Below are 19,865 nucleotides of genomic sequence, written 5' to 3'. Positions count from 1 at the left end.
TCGCATATTTATTTTATCTGTCACAAGTCTCGTCTCGAGACTTCAACTGTGCATATGTCATAAAAAATATAATGGCTTTTGTTCGGGAGCTCCCACTGCTACTCGGGTCATATTTTTGAAGGAAAAAATATAAATAATCCTTCTTTCTTAATGTGATGTATACTGTGACTACAGATAAACAGAAACAGACTCGACTGAAAGTAGTCTATGTGAACTCTTTCTTTATGAGATAACGGTTCATACGGCTTTATTTCTGTTTGACTAATTTAATGCATCAATTTAAATGCATCACTTATTATTGTAAAACATAGATTCTTTTGAAGTCAAATCTTGAACAAAACATGCAAACAAATGGCTGCTTTTATCATGTTCGTTTTGTGATCGCGTTAGTTCCATTGACTTATTTCTTATTAGTTTTCTGATAACTTCTCTTTGTTGGTGAATTGATGGGGTTGCATGACATTGTTCCTGAAAGACGTGTAAAGGTGGGTTTTAGTGAAGTGCAGCGGAGCTTCTGGCCCGATGGTGGAAACACATCAGGTGCTTAAAGTCTGAGGCTATTAGCCTTTCCCGGCCCATTTAAACCACTGGCTCGCACTGGCCCCACAGTGGAAAAGCGGTTAATAGGGTCCAAAAGCAACACTGGACCCCTTTGGCTTTTCCTGTTTGGAGGGTAGAAAATCATAAGCGTAATTCATGCAGGACTTGCATGGAAATTCAGGTTTCAAAAGGGCTTTTATGTAAATGCAGATCCTAATTATGTACATTTGTTTGGTCGGAAAGCACTTTAATATACAAGGTTTAATGCTCTGCATGTGTTTACTACGTTAATGCACAGCCAAACTGCATAATGGGAGAAATCCCTTATCTGCTTTATTTAAAACCAGTTGTTTGCTTCCAGAATGGCAACATTGCGAGGAACCCCGCTCTGCCTACTTTAAATCTCTCGGAAGACTTTTGAGACTTCCCAAACAGTTCATTCTTGGAGTTAATGCGCAATAACGGTGAATTTGTAGCGGCGTGACGTTTAATCAAGCCGCGTCACCTCTCCTGTAATCTGAAAATGGCTGTTCGAGGAAAACCACCATGAGAGAGCGATGAGGCAGATGCTCTGTCGTTTGTTATTCCATCTTTGGAAAATTAAAGTGCTTATGGCCCATAATCCAATTGCGCCTTTCCCAACCCCGCTTACCGAGCTTCACACTGATTACTTTAGGGAGTTCTGGCAGGGCAATATTAAAACTTTGCACACACATACACAAAGAGAGCAACCGCAGAAGGAGTAGATACAGAAACATCATAACTCAGTTGGTGGAGTTCCTGGCAGCATCTGCTTCCTGTTGGCATCATCAAACCCTGAGTCTGAACGAAGTTATAGAGACTCATAAGAGCAGAAGAAGGTGCAGGGGCCTTAAACAACCAAGTCACAAAGGCAAGACACTGCAACAAAAACAATAGTTTTTCAGTCATCAATTTTGAGTTTTTAAGACCATCTATTTGCATGTGCAGATATCAGTTACTATACGCATTTTAATTAAAAGCAGCATCTCAAAAAACTGTTAGCAGCACTTTCATACTCCAAATTTTGCGATTTTATTCTTGGCTTTATTCTGAAGGATTTTACTGAGGGATTTGAAACAACATGAGGGCGAGTAAATGATGGCAAATTTTAGCTATGCTTTAAAACATTCCTCTGTGAAAACCTACCTGAGCTCATGACAAAAATGTACCTATGAGAACTTTTTCGCAAAATGCGAAATACGTGACCAATAAGTGCATATCAATGCAGTTTCCAAAAGAAACGAACACTAGAGCTGGTAAAACAGCAAGCACTTGTAATTGTTTTTGTATAAAATTGATAAATTCTTGTGTTTTGTGTCAGATCATGTTTGAATGTACTGAATCTTACATTTTTAGAGGTAACTGACATGTATTTGGATCCATTACTAATTGTACAGCTTGAAATATAGCGCAAAATTCGAATTGACTACTTTACAATATTTTAATTTAGCTTTTTATGAAGGTTCCCTTTTTTTAGTTTAGACGAAACATCTTTTGTGTTCAAATCTCGCTTTAAAATGTGCAAAGTTTAGGTATACGAATATCAATAATGCTCAAATAAGAGTACAATGAAGCATGAACTCTTTCATTAGTTGACTGGAAAATAAAGAAATAAACTCTGAGGATCACTTTAAGACCATCTAATAAAGCAGTTTAAATGCTAAACTCTCATTGTTGATGCATATAGTCTCGCTTTGAGCTCACTTTGTCACCCCGCTTTGTAAATAATCATATTCTCAGTCTAACAGAGAGAAATGGCGCTCCACTCACGGTCGCAGGTAGACCTCGCTCGTACAAACGCTAAGCCAACTGCTCCCAGCAGGCATTTAATAAGAGAGCCGTAACAGGCCACCGGTCGAAATTCAATATTCTCTAAAGGTGAATAAATCACGAATCGCAAATCCGTGCCAGATCTCTATGTGGGCTTACTTTAGAGTGGGAAAATATCCACCCGTCGGAGGTGAGATGGTGAAGCCAGTGGTCTTAAATTGAGTTAACCTTGCGCTGTGGTCAGCCTCGCAGAGCGGTTGTTCTTCTGTGTGGCTATTATTAGCAAAGCGAGATATAAAAGGTGAGGTTAGCAGGTTCTCCGGTAAGCAGTGGTTAGTCACTCCCACACTCGCCGGATGGGCAAAGAAAGGATATTGCCACAAATAACAGTGATATGGACTTTGACTGAAGCAGAGCACCTGTTCTCACATAAATCCTCCTGTTTTGCGAGGTGCTAACAGTGTTTCTGGGAGTACTTGGGAAGAAATCCTCACAGGATCATGTCCAAGGAACAGTTGGAGCTTTTTCAATTTAGCTCTGGCCATTTGCCACCTTTTTTTCTGACAGTAGAGAGAGGACGAGAAACTATTGTGAGCTGGTCACGGTTTTGGCTTTTACATCAAGACAAAATCAAAATGAACTGTTTCCCTTGTCTTATTGTGTGTGTTCTGTTATTTAACCTGTTAAATGTCACCCCGTCCCGTATACGGGACGCCTACGTTGACTATACTATATTACAATCAAATTTAATCTAATCTTGACAAACTATATATCGTTGGAAAGGTCTAAGACTCCCAAATTTATATTATACCAATATTTTTTGTTAAAAATTATGTAGGAAAAGTTATAGATCAATTTATGACAAGAGTGCACGCTCAGAAATCTACATTACAAAAGGAGCTTTGACCTTTGTTTAAAAAAAAAAGACTTCCTCGTTGCCTTTTTCTCTATCACATTTTAGAAATCATCAGAAGTTATATATCACTTGAAAACATAAAATCTCAAAATTCATCCTTTAAAACCCATTTTAAAATCAGACATTGCATTACCATGTAAATGGCACATCAAAATCATGTTACAAAATGTTTTCAGACATGAAATATAAAAATTTAGGTTTGGATCATGCACATTCAAGTCTATCTTCAAAAACGTGAGTGACAGTTATCAGGTTAAAAGAAAAAAAAAAAATAGTTGTTTTAAAGATTTAATTATTTTTTAATAGTTCATTGCAATTAAATAGAAATAACTAGACTTAAGTCAAAATAGCATGATAAAAATAGTCATAATTACCATTTACTTGTATATTCACATGTTTTAAAAACAAAACACATTATTTAAAAAAAGACCATATACTTAAAATAATATATGTCTCTGTTCTTGTTATGTTTATTCTTATATATATATATATATATATATATATATATATATATATATATATATATATATATATATATATATATATATATATATATATATATATATATATATATATATAAACATTTATTAGAATGACCATTTACTTGGTTAAATTAATATGTTTTATGGTAAATGTATGCTTAATCTTTCTTACCCTTTTTTAGAAAATATACGCAAATTATATTAATAGTCAAAATCTAATATATTCTAGTCTTATTTTTCATGTTTCACTTATTTTAAAAAAGAAAAAATTAAACGTAAAAGGAAAGTCTTAAAAAAAAAACAAAATCAAGATTTAAGTCAAAACTGTTTTTTGTTAATAGTCAAAAACAATATTGACCAATTACCTAATATTTGGTCTAGAAACTAACAAACAAAGATATTAACACATTATTTTAAATGTTGATTTGAATAAAAAAAAAATGAAAGCTGTCAAAGTTAAACTGAAATATCGAGTCAAAATAGTATTCCTAATGTAGGCAAAATTTACTATTTACTTTCTACAACATATGTTTAAGGTCCTATTGTGGAATGTTTCATCTGTTATTTTAAAGAAGAAAAAAGGTGTTTGATGTATTCAGAGTTGTTCACAGTGTTCAAGAGATGGATTCTCATGCTAAACATGGCCAAAGTTTTTAAAAATAATTTGAACGAATGATGGAGAATTTCTGCGCTGAATATTTTATTTACGGGTTGGTACACGTTTTGGCTGTTTTTTTTTTCGATCGTGGGTCTAATAATGACGTAAACGATAGTGAAACTCTTTATATGAGCATTAGTGATGGGAAGTTCGGTTCTTTTGTGTGAACCGATTCTTTCGGACAGTTCGATTCAAGAAACCAGTGGGGAAAAAAATGGTTTACCAATTCCTTTATGCTCGATGTAATGATGTCACTGGCGATGACATAATGGTGTCAAGTCAATCAAACATTCAAATCATAGACTGTATAAAAACAGATTAAAATGTGTAAAATCAGTAATCATAACTTTAGTCAATTGTAAACTTTTCATGATTATGAGGTCTTTAACTAAGTTTTGCAACAACACACCCAAATACAGTAACATCAATAATGTGCTTACGAGGATTTAAATCTTGAAGATATAAAGCAGAAACCATGATCCACTTACTATACATAATCCATTGCGGTTTATTTGTTATTAAATAAACGTACGTTTCGCCAGGGGCCTGTACCATGATGGTAACTAAACAAATTCAGAGTTACAGGATTAGTTTTGAGTTGACAAATCCAAACATCTCCAATCTGGCTTTGTTGGTACCATGATGCTGATCCTCAGTTTTCTGTTTTTCATGTATTTCCGAATTATGAAAAAGTAAAAAAAAAAAAAAAAAAAAAAAGCCTATCCCCTTTTTGTTTTGCTAAACTCTAGCTGCAGTAGTTGTGAAGTGAAACGGCACGTGAATGGAGTTTCAAGTTGATTTGAAATGTGGCTGTCAGATCTGAATTAAAATGATTTAGTCTGAAGGAGAAGATTAACAAACCACTTATGAAATCCCAGCTAATGAGATCTACTTCACGCTCGATGGATTCCACAGCTAATTGAAGTTATTTTTTCAGACTTGTGATGATTAACAGCGAGGGGGCCTCAAACAGGAAGTTCCCCCTGTCATGTGACGCCCCTCCCCTACAATAAACACAACCGATAGCATGTGAAACTCTGATTCTGTGACGAGGAGAAAAGAAGAAAAGACAAGGTAAACATCTGAATGGGTTTTCTAATGTGATATTAGCTTTCATAGAGATGATGAATGTAAGAAATCAAGCCAATAACAGAGCCGTGTTGAATCAGATGGCAATGTTAGTGTTGTACTTCAAGATGTTCCCGTCTGCAGTGTGTTTAATTCAGTTTAATGCCAGCAGCTCCGCGGGAGACTGTTTGTTGTAGAGATTAGCCAGCTAAATCGCCACTGAAGATGAGATATGTCAACTACCTCAGATTATCAAACTCCACATCAGTCGAGCACTGCCGAAATGGCATGCGTTTTTAAACCAATCACAAGAAATGTTCTATTTAAGATGTTGACTTTATATTGATTTCCAGGTATATGAACGTCATCTCAGATGTTTCTCCTTAAATTTCTTTGGAGGAATATATATATATATATATATATATATATATATATATATATATATATATAATATAGGGAGGTCTGTGAGTAGGGCTGGCTTACAATAGGAGCCTGTCAAGTGCTCTTGTTGTGGTCAGTGTGGACTCCGAACTTCCCTGAACTGACAGCGAACGCAGACTAAGAGGATAATGGGCCGGGAGCGAGACGGGGACAGCGCTCTGTGTGTGTGCTGTCATGCCTGCGTTTCGCTGTCTCTCTCGAGCCCGTCCGTCCTGCTGTCTCACCACCTCCATTAATCTTTCACTTTGTGCTGCAGCAGCGAGAGGAAACCTGCCTGACAGCTCGTCTGTGCGGCGGGAGGTTCGAGGAAAGAGCAACAGAAGGACGCGGACGCAGGCGGTCTGGCGGAAATGAAACCAGCTCCTTCCAACGGACGTATTCACACTTGTTTGCTCGCTAAAACACTGTGTTTCAGAGACTAAAAATAAACAAATCTGGCCAATTGTGTAATACTGTACAATATTGATGAACTATTCCTCAAAATATGACAAGATATTTCCAATCTTGTAAGTAATATTGCATGTCAGTTACCTGAAAGAGTGATTATCAGGATGAGATTTATTGAACCCCAGGTCTATCTTTGTATCTGCTAGTGGATTTTATTGTAACGCTGCGGTCATGCCGCTAAGGAAGCCTGACAAACTGTCTTAATTGTGAGGGTAATTACTGAAAGTCATGGCTGAGGTGTAGTAAAGCCCAGTGGGATCTTTGGCTGTTGTTTTAGTGAAGATTTAAGAGTATTTTCCCCTTCATCCTTGAGTGTTAGCATTAGGGTTATTGAAGAAAGAATAAAAGGGCAACATTGGTTGTGGTTGCCTCAGAACGATTGGTTCATGTTGTGTGTGGCTTCCTTTCATTCTTTGTCTTTCAATATCTTTTGCGTTCATTCAGAAAACAATGAAACAAAATGGAGAAGAAACTTGCACTGGAGTTTGTGATTTTGAAAGGCTTTTGCATTTGCCTTTATTACTGTTAAATAACGGTCACGTCTGGTATATGCACTTTATTATACTTATACACATGCTGGCAAGCAACTCCTGAGGTAAATTTGAAAACTGCAGCCACCAGTTTCAGCCAAGCTTCATAAAGTATTTTGGCAGGTTTCTTTGTCTACATACTCTATTCACTCTGAAGAAAAGACTTAATTCCTGACCGTTACTCTACTGTGAAGTGACATATCAGTTGCTTCTTATGAGATTTGTAGTGCTCTTCGAATTAACAACCATTCTTGTTACGTATGAACGTTTTGATTGAAGTTATTAGGTGATCTTTTAGTTTCTTAAAACACTACCATTGTATTTAAAGAATGTTACAATATTATTTAAAACCAGTTTATAATGAATATTTGGCTATTTATATACAGTAGTCTTTTGCTGAATGTCTATATATTTGCATTATTTAAAGTTTGATGCATACATATTTAGTTTATTGTCAAGCTCTGAAATAACATTAGTAACCCACAATAGAAAAAAAAGAAAAGAAAAACTTGTATATTTGTTAACTTTAAGATATGTTGCACTAGAGGGAAAACTTGTATATTAATTGTGATTCACATCCCGTTCTGTCAGTTCTGCAAGTTTTAAGAAACCAAGCTTGTCAGCAGTTTTGACTTTTTCATTTTTTAGTCTTTAATTGTGACTGTTGAGGTTAGTCAGGAAATCATGGGTGCATGTCCATTGTCCATGATGGCTTTACCACGGTAATAAAATACACTTTTTTTTTTCCTAAAGAGATTGGGACTGAACATGCTTTCCTGATTGCAAACATCTTCTCTTATCAGGTATGAGATCCGGGACACACACTTGGTAGAGGAGAGCGTTATGATGGTCCTGAAGGAGAAGGCGGACTTCTCCTCCTTCAAGCCCCGTCCCTTCAACATGCGCGAGTTCTACGACCGAACAGGCCACGACATCAAGGAGATGCTGCTGTCCTGCTACTTCAGAGGCGCCGAATGCAGCCCCGAAGACTTCTCAGTGGTGAGCGTGAATGCAAACTGTGTTTCAGGTGCAGAAGGACGCCATCCGATCGGTGGAGACTGGAATGATGGGGTAATTGGGTTTGTGTTTTTCAGGTACTACTATTTTTTGTTTTTTAAAAGGTCTTTAAGTGTAATTCATAGGTGCACCAGAGACTTTACTGTCAAGGTTCCTGAGCGAAGTGGACTTGTGATCTTTAGGTCATGTGTTGAGTTGGTACAGTTGTACTGAAGCGAGCATTGCTGTTCGATTGAGATAGTGAGAGATTATTTTTAACCATGGAGTCATATCGATCTTATCCTCTGATAATACCGTGAAGAGGCCACACTTAAAAGATTCCTTTATTCCCCTGCTGATCCATGGATAAGGGATCTGGAATGGGTTTATTCGTCATCTTTAATGACATCTGTAGAATCAAAGGTTTTTTCCATATAGATACTGTATAATTTTTTTTGGAAAGCACAAATGTTGGTTTCCAAACAAGTACAGTTGGTTACATTTGGAGTGCATTTGTATAAGTGTATTTTTAATCGACACTTCGCTAATCGAACTAGTTATTTCACTGAATGCTCAAGCACTGCGATTGCTAGTTTGATTGAAGCTTTAAGACGTTATCATCCTGGTTAACGTAAATGGCTCTGATGGAAAGGCTTTTTAAAGTGTGCTGTCTCCATCGATTAGTTTAAAGAGCTGTTTGAGAGGACCGTATCGATTGTTAATAATATGCGATTAATTAGCGTTACTCTTATGAGAGATGAACACTGACGGTTTCTGGTGCTGCAGAAGACCTGAACGATATTACGATTGATTTAAAACTACTCCCAGTGCAAAGTCTGAGTTTATGTTCGATTTAATTGAGCTCTCGACATCTGAAATTTGCCAACTCAGCTTTTTACAGTCATTCATAATTGAATGCTTTGAGAAACCCGTTTTCGTTCCAAGCCAAAATCTCACGTTTTAGGCACTATAGATATTTGTAAAGTAAAATAACTGCTTTTTTCAATGTATTTAAATATGTTCTGATTAAAAACACTTCTTTAAACGACTCTTTCAATAGAGTACACTGTCTGAAAACTTTGGGGTCATTATTGAAATCCTAAACCTAATCTGCTGACCTCATGCTCGTGAATAATCAGCTCATTGTCATGCATACAGTATAAAGCCCAGTTTTAAAAGCATATGCTGAGATGTAAGCAAGCATCTGTGCCGTTTCCTTTAGTGTCCTGGTGGACCCATAAGCCCCAGCTGCTGTGAGCTCCCTGTGGTGGAGCACACGCGTGTACGAGGGGCGTTGTGCTGATCTGAGAGTGTGTTTGTGCTGATGTTGAACAGCTCAGCAGAGAGCAATCGCGCTGTATGATGAGACACACGTGAGCAGTGAAGCACCTCAACCAGCTTTACATGACACATGTGTGAGGCCTGCTGCTGTGGCTGTATATCTGCTGTCGTTTGCTCCATCTTTCTATATTTCTCTCTATTTTTTTTTTTCTTTAGATCAGTCATTTGTTCATTCCAGCATTGGCTGTTCATTCTAGGTCGAATTCTAGCTGTCGTTCGTTGTAGCTCTTGGTCGTTTTAGCTGTCTAGCTATCGATTGTTTGTTCTAGCTAGCTGTTGTTCGTTCTCTATCTCATTGAAGCTATCTACTGTCTCTTCTATCTTTCTTTCTAGCTTTGCTTTTCTGACTATCGATTAGTTGGTCGATTATCGATAGATAGAAAGCTGTAATTTTAGTTTGTTCTTTCTTTCCATGTTTTTGTTGTACTACAGCTCCGTTCTAGCTATTAGTGGTCTGTGCTAGGTATTGGTCATTGATTTTAGCTAGCATTCTAGCTATCTGCTTTGTTTTTCTGTCTTTTAGTGCTGTCCTTTCTAGTGCTGTCCATCGATTTGTTGTTTGTTCTAGCACTCATTGTAGCGATCAGTCATTCGTTCTAGTTATTTGTTCTATCTAGCATTATCTGCTGTTTTTTGTTATGTATCTTTCTGTGTTTTTTAGCATTGTCAGTTTTTCTGTGAATTGGTCGTTTAGCTCTCATTCTACCGGTCATTCATTTTAGCTATCATTCGTTTGTTGTATTGCTCTTTTGTTCTTTCATTCGTTTTGACAAATGTGTTCCATCTGTCATTTCTTTCTATCCTCTGTTTGTTCTAAAGTGAATTCATTCTAGCGATTTGTTTGTTCTACTGTTCCGTCTAGCATTCTGTCTGTTGTTTATCTCTTATTAGTTAATTCTCTATTTGTCTGTGGATCAATCTGTCCATCTGTCGTTAGTTTGTTCAAGATGTCTGTCATTCGTTCTGGGGTCTGTTTTTTTTTATTGCTGTTCTGTTATTGTTATTATTATTATTATTATTATTATTATTATTAAGCCACTGTAATGTTATTTAGCTGTTTATGTCTCCAAGAGTGGGTTTTATTTTGCATGGGTCGAAAACCGTCGAGTCATGCATCTCTTGGTAGATGTTGCACCTTTGTGGATAAAAGGGCCAGTGTACTTTAATTACACTCTCATTATATCAAGCCACACATCACCAGAAGGGTCGTTTAGCGTAGGTTCCTTTAGCAAAAGAACACTGCAACCTAAAAACAGCCCCGAGTTCAGTCGGAGTTCAAGCGTCTGTTGATGATTGTGCACATAAATCCATCCGTCTCATCCCGATGCCTCAGTCCACTGCTCCTGTGATGAAGGGTTTGAACTTCCAGAGGAGAGAATTCCCCGCGGAACTTCGGCGGAAAGTCTTTTCAAACTAGAAGTTGCCATGAAAACAAACTTTACTTTATGCTAAAGTCCCCCAGGAGGACACATTTCATTGACTAGGATATATCCACCCTGTGCAAACTTAGTATTTTTGCTACACATTACCTTTATCCTAGATGAACCGATTCCAGCAGCTTTACAATGTTACTCTAGCGATTTCTAATGCACCACTAAAACGTCTCTTGTGGGTGTTTTAACCTCATGTTGTGGGTTTCTGTAAAAGCCTTGGTTTTTACAGTCCACTGCATGATTGTTATTTTTAATGCATTACAAGGGCTGTCCATTTTTCAAATCAAACGAATGACTTAATATTCCAGTTATTTACTCAGATTAATTACGTCTATGAATCTGTGCTGAGAGAAGCTGCCAAATGAAGACTTAACAACGTTGTAGCTGCTGACTAGAAAACGTTAAGTGACATTAACAAATGACAAATATATAGTAATTGTTAGTTTTACAAAGCTTAAGTATGAATCAGAGGCATGATTAATTGCTTTTTTTCATGTATCTAATTAATTGAACAACATGGAAAATAGACAGCCCTGTGCAATATATTAACATTGTGTCAAATGACATTTTATTTTTTTAATTGCTACATATCACAGGTTAATTTGCTTTCTGTTAATGAATGTATTGGATGTTGGTGGTGCTCAGAGGAAAAAAAAAATTGCGAGAACATTTGCAATGCGAGTCTAGGCTGGAAATTAGCATTTCTGTTGTGAATTTCCTCCCACCGTGAGTGAAGTGTTTACGAGGGTCTTCAATGTGCTGCTGTCTGCTACTATCCTCCTTTTTTGTATCGTCTTTTTGGAAAGGAGGATGTGTGAATGAGTGAGTGGGTGTATTGGCTCGCGGCGTTATGGCTTTAAACCATAGATTCCACTACTGCTCGCACACACAATAGATCTCATTTTTTGGTATTCAGCCCAATATGAGTGCTTCATGTGGGTGTTGCTGTAAAGGTGACATGTTGTGCCGGTCCCTTTGGAGAATTGCAACTTGGTGTTCATGAATTTAATGTTTATTATTAGGTCATGTAGATTCACTGAGGTCTTTTCTGCTCCTCAACACCTTTTAGTATTTCTTCTGTGGCTGTGTTTGATAAGTCATGAGTTGCTAGTTTTGTTATATAGCATAGCAGAAATGTCGTTTTGGTATCAGTGACACTCGCCTTCAGTCATAAAAAAAGATTCCATTTAAATATATAAAAATATACTGTATTTATGTTGTTTCTATATAAATATGAAGATTCAAGGTGAAGTTATTGCGATCTAAAGGTATGTTTAAAAACTTTAATGTTAGGTGGGATTAATCATGATTAATTGCGAATAATTTCAGAAAAATGTGCCATAAATTAGTTTGAAAGCACTAGTTAAAACACACCCCCTGGCAACATAGTAACATCTAAAACACACTAGCCATTGAATAAGAGTGCATTATACCTCCTGGAACACCATAGCGAATGTATACAATGTGTTGAAACACCTTAGCAAAAATTCTGAAAAATAGCAACATCCCACCAGAGCATCGTTGTGGGGGTCTTTTTGACATGCAAAAGCTCTATTTTCTTTCGAATTCATAAACTCGACGTGCAGATTAATTTGGATAGAGAGACTCTGCTTCCTCTCGCCCCTACAGATGTTACATTCTGACTGATGTATGCTGGTCTTATGAATACGAGATGGGTTTGATGGACAATTCATCAGGGCTCAGCACTTCATGCATATGTGTGTTCCCATTTGATCAAACCGGCCCGTCTTTCTTCAGACCTCTGATTTTTCTTTTGTCTCTCGCTCTCTCGAAGCACTTTGATGTGAACTCAATTGTTCCGTTACTCCTACCACACACAAAAAAATACGAAACCGCTCAGACCATATTAACTCTGTTTTTGTAATTCAAGTTAAAGGAAGTTGTGTTTTTTTATTTTTTTTTATTTATTTTTTTTTTTCTTAAGATTACTCTCCCTCGCAAACAGAATCGTAGGATGGGAAATTGGAGGCCCTTTGTGAGTTTAAGTCAAAGCCGATTACTTTCACTTCCAAATAAACAGCATTTGAGACCGGCCCAAATTTGCATTTTTATGCGCGACCGAGTTAAAAGATTCCCTGCTTTGCATAGTCGCCTATTCCATCGTATTATCAGAGCCACTCTCAAGCACAATGCATTTTCATAACCATCCCACAGATTCTTGGACTTCCTGATCCACTAAATAATCTCGGAATGTAAGGAAAAAAAAAAAGATCCACATGAGTTATTCTTGTTTATTGCAATGCAATGAATGCAGCTCTTAGACCGTTTGTCTGCTTTACGAAATCAGAAAGGAAATAAAACAGTATTTTATGGCATAGTGTACAGTAAATGCCCTTTTTTAAACAAATAGCATGTTTAATAATAAATAAATATTTTGTATTCTAATATTTTGTGAATGTTTGTTACTTTTGATGGTATTTTGTTTTTTAAATATATTTAAAAAATACTTAAAATCATGTAAAGCACATTGCATGAACATTCTTGGTGGGCATGTTTTCCATAATGATCGGACTATAATTTCACAGAATCGTGCCGCGTCTCTCCTTCTCTCATTTGTATGCGGCGGGAGATGGGAGGTGATATTTCATCTTCACTATGTCAGAGGGGAATGGTAACACTGGCGTCTCGTCCAAGAGGTCAGATGGTGATCGTGCATGTCGTGCAGACATGACCCTTGCTGCTCATCAAGTCCATAACCTGCAGCTAACACACACACACACACACACACAAGCTTTTACTCATCACACATGGCTGAACCACAGATCTGAGCAGGTAAGGATTGACATCAGTGGCCAGTCTGTGGCTAATTTGTGTTTTTATGATAATGATCTCCTTCGGCAAAGCAGATTCAATCAGAACGCAATTATACGCAGTTATAATTAATGAATGTATATTGGCAAACAGTTCAGATGTATTAGAGCCGCTGAGGCTCGTACCACTCAATATGACTGAACATTATAACAGAGGCCTGTAATTAAGATCCATTTCTGTAGTGAATAATTTGTTCATTTGTACTGTACGTTTAGATTTAAGTGAAATTTAATTATTCCAATAGGAAGACATCAGGTCCATTTCAAGTAAGCAGTAAGCAGTGGTATTTTAATATTTAGCTATTGTCTTAGTATTAAATTTGATTGAGCTGTTTTAGTTTTAGTGTGTGTATATATAAATATATACATATATATATATATATATATATATATATATATATATATATAAATATATATGTATAAATTTTTTTTTTTTTTTTTTTTTTTTTTAATGTTTGATTACGCATGCGCAACACTTAATTTTTTTTAAGTTTTGTTTTTTCATAAAATAATAAAAAGTATAGTTCTGTAGCTTTGTTTTTTGTCGAAATTAAGTTAAGTTGTCGAAATGAATGTGATTCCCCTAATTATACACCAAAATAATCAAAATAGTTGATTTTAGTCCAAACTTTTAAAAATATACTTTGTAAATATATAAGGTTTAAAATCGATCGGTAGTTTGCTTGAAAATCGCAGAAAATACGTACGTTATAAGATCAGTTTGAGAATCAGACTTAATTCTCAAGGAAATCACATGACTGAAAATAGATCGAAAAGTATAATATAGAGCTGTGCTGAGGAGCATTTCCCAAAACCATCGTTAGCTAGCCATGAACGTTATTTCTGTTGAACTCTATTGGTAATGATGGAACTTGCGACCATAGTTGCTTTTGGGAAACACACCCTTGGGACGGCAACTAATTGGTTCTCAAATGTTACTTTAGAACCAGGCATTTTGACGCATCTAATTGGTTAAGCCCTCCCATCACAGTTTGTAGCCCCGCCCACTCATACTTCCCACCTGAGGTTACTGTTATCGAACCAGCCAATCCGTTTCTCAATGTCCATCTCCACAGGACTCCAGGAACATTGATAATGGGGCTTGAATCAATGAAATCTATTGGCTTGACACCTGCTGTAGCATGGGCTTCAGATTGTGTCTGGCTGTCTAACTGCTTGAAATTGGATCCACAATGCACCAGAAACATTTGCACGCTTTAAGCCCGTGTCGCTATAAGCGCTTTAGCTGCAGTTTACAAGCTCTTGAAGTTCTCCCTCCGGTGTCTTCATTCTCATTCAGGGCTCATCCGAGACCTCGGTGTTATGATTCCCACAACCCCTTTCCAGGCCAGATCAATCAATTCTCCATTACTGTAGTGATCAATTAGATCCCAGCTGGTGAATTATAAATGCAGGGCTAATGAAGAACAGGGTCATTAGGGGATAAGATGGTCTAATGTTTTACATATGGGTCCTCTGTGGGGTCTAAGCCTGGAGTGACCGCTGTGACAATATGCCAAAGAAAAGAAGTTCAGTGGTTTCGCTTTAGTTTCAGATCTTAAAGTCTTTTAGAAATGTATAATTAAAAGTGAAGAGTGGCTTGAATGAGGAATTGAGAAATTCGTTTGTACTGAGATTTTTAACTTCTAATGGAGGCTTTGGTGTAAATCCTGAAGGGAAACATCTGAGAAGTGTGAAACTTCTCCATTTACGGTTTTAAAGAACCATTGAGATATTAAAGATCTCATGTATGGCTTTTCTTTATTAATAGTGGCTGCGTCTTGTTAGGTTTGAGAGATTGATCTGCTAAGTAACGAGTGGAGCAGATTTGATATTTCTCTATGAAGGCATTGGAGATCCACAGGATGCAAAACGTTTTATTAGCATCTAATTATGTGTGATGATCACTTAATATAAGATCCAACTTAACCGAGATAAATTGTCAACCCAAAAGGTCCATGGGATATTGACTGAATTATGTATTCTGTGTGATTTCAGATTTTCTCTCCAGCCCGTGCAGTTCTGTCATGACTTGAAGCTTGATTGACTTTTTGTAATCGCTTTTAATAGACTGTGATTTCTTGGCGCATGAAGTACCACCACGGAATTTATATTATGCTTTAGTCAATTAGCGGGATTGCAATCTGAATTAAATGTCACAAGAATGTAAATTAGTACGATTAAAAAGGGTCTGTATAGAAAGTGTTTTTCTGTTTTCCACATTAAAATACAGTTTTTATTTTTAATGATCAGTCTAAAAGTACTATGACTAAGTTATTGGTTGAAAAAAAAAAAAAAGAGAATCATTTGGATCATAATGAAATAATTCTGCATTTCATGACTCTTTCTGCAGGTTGCATCATACTGGAGAAAGTATACTGTATAAGTGAGTCATTTGATTCATCCACTTAATTAGTTCAAAAAGTGATTTAATTTAATGACAAAAAAAAGTGACTGATTAATTCAACTGACTCAAAGACATTCAGCTTGGAGTCAAAAATAATAATAATCTGGAACGAGTTTGGTGACTATGAGTTGTTGAAGCATTTATTCAAATGTTATGTTCGGCAAAAAATGTATTCAGAAATTTGAAAACAAAATGACTTATTTTAGATTAAATCAAGTGACTGCCTTTTAGCGAGCCAATGAATTATTTACTCATTTGTTCAGGAATACAATTAATTTATGTTATGAGTTGTGAGTCATTAAATAAACCATTAAACTGGTTTGTTCAGTTTCTTTCTGGGATGAATCAAGTGATTATCTTTGACTAAGTGACTCTTTCAGTTTGTTCAGAAGCACTGTTTCATTCAAAAACGAATCAAATGACTGTCTATTTGAATGATAATCAGCTCATTAGAAGTGAGCTCCGTTCATGAACTGTGTTCTGACTGACATGGTCTCTACCACAGACGGTGAAAAAGATTACTAATTTACGGCTAATTTTGGACTAGAGTCTGTCTGCACAGTAGAGAGCAAAGTGGAGCCGGATCCAGCTTACACTCCCGCAGAGTCAATCGTAAACACACGCCCCTGACCCATTTTAAATTAGCCGGAAAGGTCCAAATTTTCTCTGCTGATTGCCATATAAGAGGCTTGTGTTAAAATAGGGTAAATACAACTCCAATCTCTTCCTAAAGATCCCCCAAAAAAGTCTGTCGGCACCTCATTTCGCTCCGAGAAGCTGTGAGTCTCAGTTGTCAGTTATGATGTCACTCTCCCATTTTTATAGCATCGAATAACTCAAACCAAACTTTGAAAAACAAACACCCTAACTTACATCAGCATGATAAAATCTACATCAAATGACAAAAACTATGTCTGAAAACCCAATACTTGAAGTGAAATCAAATTATTCAATGAGTGAGACATTGAGTCATTCATTCAAATGATTTGTTCAAACACACGTTCATTCAGGGGCAAGTGACCGTCTTTTATAAATTATTCAATTTTGTTCAACTGATTTGTTAAAACACTAGTCATTTATGAGTCACTCCTTGAATTATTCATTCAAATATGTTAAAAAAACAGCTCATTCGGGAATTAATCAAAATGAAGAGTTTAGCGCATAACATTAAGCTATTTCAGCAACTTTTCAGCTGAAATCATCGATAATAAAGAATTATAATCTATAATAAAGAACTATTTTCAACATTTTAGTTTAGTAACTATACTGTATAGTGCTAATCAAGAAAAAAAGTGTCACATTTACACCTGTTTTCTCCAGGCCGCCCATCACGCTTGTGGTAGGAGGTGGTTTGTAGGCTGATGGTTCACATATTTCTGGCGCACCAACAAACAATATAAAGCGTACATCTGCCATCACCAGATGCCTCCTGTATCAGGCCCTGATATGATCCATATGGTCAGACCGATTTTTCCTAGATGATTTTCCCCAGTGGGAAGGAGATAAACCCAGTCTACGCTCGCCTTTTAAATGTTGCCAGATCCCTCCCGTGTTACTTGCAACTCTTTGACATTTTTAAATACGCCAAAAACCAGGCGATTCAAAGACAAAATCGATCTAAGGAATCAGTTTAAAGCCATAAATAACGACTTCAGTGCCCGCTGGCCCTCGAAACTCTTGGTTTTTCAATGAAAACGAAGAGGGTTTGAGAATATGGAATGATCCTGAGCAGCTTATCCCTTAAATAATCAATTATGAACGCTTTGGAGAAGATCAGAAGCGCTTGCCCGGCTTTTCAGAGACAGGAAGTGTGCGCTTCAAATAAGGAAGCTGATGTGTGTGCCAGGAACTTATCATCATTGCTTTGAGGAGAGAGAGGGAGAGATGGAAAGAGAGGGGAAGTCAGGAGAGAGCTATGCAGAACATCCCTTGCATGATAAACCGTAATAATCTTCACCATCCAAACCCAAAACCTTTTAGAAAACTCCAGGTCTCCTCTGATGAGACGCTCACGTCCTGATCTGACGGTCAGAGTTTTGTTTTCTAATCGAGAAGATGATTATCCCAGCGTTATCCGTTAGTCTGGACAATATTTGCATATATTAGTGATGTGCCAAAGCGATTAGTCAGTGGGTTGTCTTCATGATTAGACAGTGACACATCAGCTGAGTTCTGAAGTCTGGGAAACTCTTGACATTTATTTTTCACGCTGAAGTGATGCTTAGAGTGGAAGTGCTTTAAAGTGGATGGTTTTGACATTGTCCTGAGGATCTTGCAAATGTTGTTTTAAAAGTGACTTTGTAATGGTTGGTTTAACTACAATATATTCTTTGAATTTGACATTTGAAAGATATGCTTTTGATAAATTACAACATTAAAAATTTTTTTTTTGTATTATTTAATTTTTTTATTCACTAATTGTTTCTTTTATTGTTGTTATTTAATATTATTATGACTTAATTATTCATAGTTAAATTACTGCTGGGCAACAATTAATTACAATTAATCACATCCAAAATAAGTTTTTGTTTATATAATATTTGTGTGTGTGTGTGTACAGTGTGTATTTATTATGTGTATATATAAAGCCACACACATGCACTATATATATTTTTAAATATTAATATGTATATTTTTATATTCGTTATTTTTATTATGTATAGATGTATTTCATATGTTAACAATATTTTTCTTATATATAATATTTGCATATGTGTGTATTTGTATATACATAATGAATATACACACTAAACACACACACATCAAACTGTTGTTTTCAGGTATCATGATTTTAGTTAGAACATACTTTTAACAATTTGCTTTGTCTACATAATCTCTTATTGTTATAGTTTCTTATTTGTTACTGCAATTACAGTAGTTTTTAAAAGAAACTCATATTTTATTCAGCAAGTGTGCAATAAATTGATAAAAACGGACAAGAGAGACATTTTAAAATGTTCTTTCAGACTTTCTATTTTGAACTGTTTCAATAATAACAATAATAATAATAATACGTTTTTTGAGCAGCAAATCAGCATATTAGACTGATTTCAGAAAGATCATGTGACTACCCAAATTGATCTTTATTTCTATTTAATTCTTCAAAAACCTCATCCAGTGATCTTTCTCTTAAATGTTTTATCGTTTATAGTCTTCTTGTTTAAGTCAGTGATATAATCTCAAGTTGTTCGGATCTGCACAGATTCGTGAAGAGTCTGGCTTTGCTCCTAATGATGGTGATAGTTTGTTCTCTCACTTTGTTTGGCTCTCCTCTCTATTTTTCCCGCCCTCTGATCTAAAACACTCACGTCTTTCAGTCGTTTCCTCTTGTTCTCGGAGCAAACTTTACGCGTCGCACTCGGTGGGTGGTTTGAATAACCTTTGCTCAAGTACTCCGTGCCAGAACGGTTTTTGGCAACCGTGAAAAGACATCTCAAGGCTGTACATTTAGCGTGCAACACCTTTATTGTGTTTTCTCTCAAAGTCTGTGAACACCAGTCTACTTATATATTTCTGAAATGATAAACTAATGTAGCAGAATTAAATGGATTGAATTCAACCTTGAACAAGTCACAGAGAGCAAAGGCTGTAATGTTGTCGGTCTGGGCAACAGGCCGCTGCTTGTGCTGGATACAGTGTGGTGGTTCTGGCTGACAGTGCTGCTAATGGATCGCCGAAATTCAGTCTGAGGAAACGGTGCTCGCTCATCCAGAACCACACGACCACTGCTGACAGAATATGACTGACGTCGGGCAGGATTTGATTCAGTCTCGACTTGTACTCAACTACATTACACACCGCTGCAGAACTGAAGCTTACAGGCTGAAAACACTTGGATTAGCAGCAGAAACATATACCACTTTTATTACTTTTATTACCATTTATACCATTTTTATTACTTGTTAAGTTGTCATTATTACTGGATATTTTATTTTATTTTATTTACGTTAAGCAAATTTAACCAGATGTGTATTATCCTGATAT

General features: G+C 36.4%; 1 protein-coding gene and 1 long non-coding RNA gene across 7 annotated transcripts in view; one reads left to right on the top strand and one right to left on the bottom strand.

Moving 5' to 3' along the window:
- Positions 1–19,865, top strand: part of LOC127988472 (acid-sensing ion channel 1) — a 161,550-nt gene that overhangs the window by 21,920 nt on the left and 119,765 nt on the right. For 4 of the 6 annotated variants that reach the window (XM_052591234.1, XM_052591233.1, XM_052591232.1 and 1 more), the window contains one exon: positions 7,677–7,872. In XM_052591234.1, the coding sequence (XP_052447194.1) occupies positions 7,677–7,872 (196 nt within the window). Of the gene's footprint in view, positions 1–5,324; positions 5,462–6,292; positions 6,403–7,676; positions 7,873–19,865 lie in introns of those variants that run through there. The other 2 variants (XM_052591238.1, XM_052591237.1) reach the window with 2 other exon arrangements.
- LOC127988546 (uncharacterized) lies at positions 401–2,591 on the bottom strand. Its single transcript, XR_008161739.1, has 3 exons — positions 2,491–2,591; positions 1,259–1,440; positions 401–662 (listed from the first exon to the last, which is right to left on the bottom strand). It is a non-coding gene; the product is annotated as an uncharacterized LOC127988546 (long non-coding RNA).

This window comes from Carassius gibelio, chromosome B22, assembly GCF_023724105.1.
Source record: "Carassius gibelio isolate Cgi1373 ecotype wild population from Czech Republic chromosome B22, carGib1.2-hapl.c, whole genome shotgun sequence".
Lineage (NCBI taxonomy): Eukaryota > Metazoa > Chordata > Actinopteri > Cypriniformes > Cyprinidae > Carassius > Carassius gibelio.
This window is presented reverse-complemented; position numbering and strand designations above follow the sequence as displayed.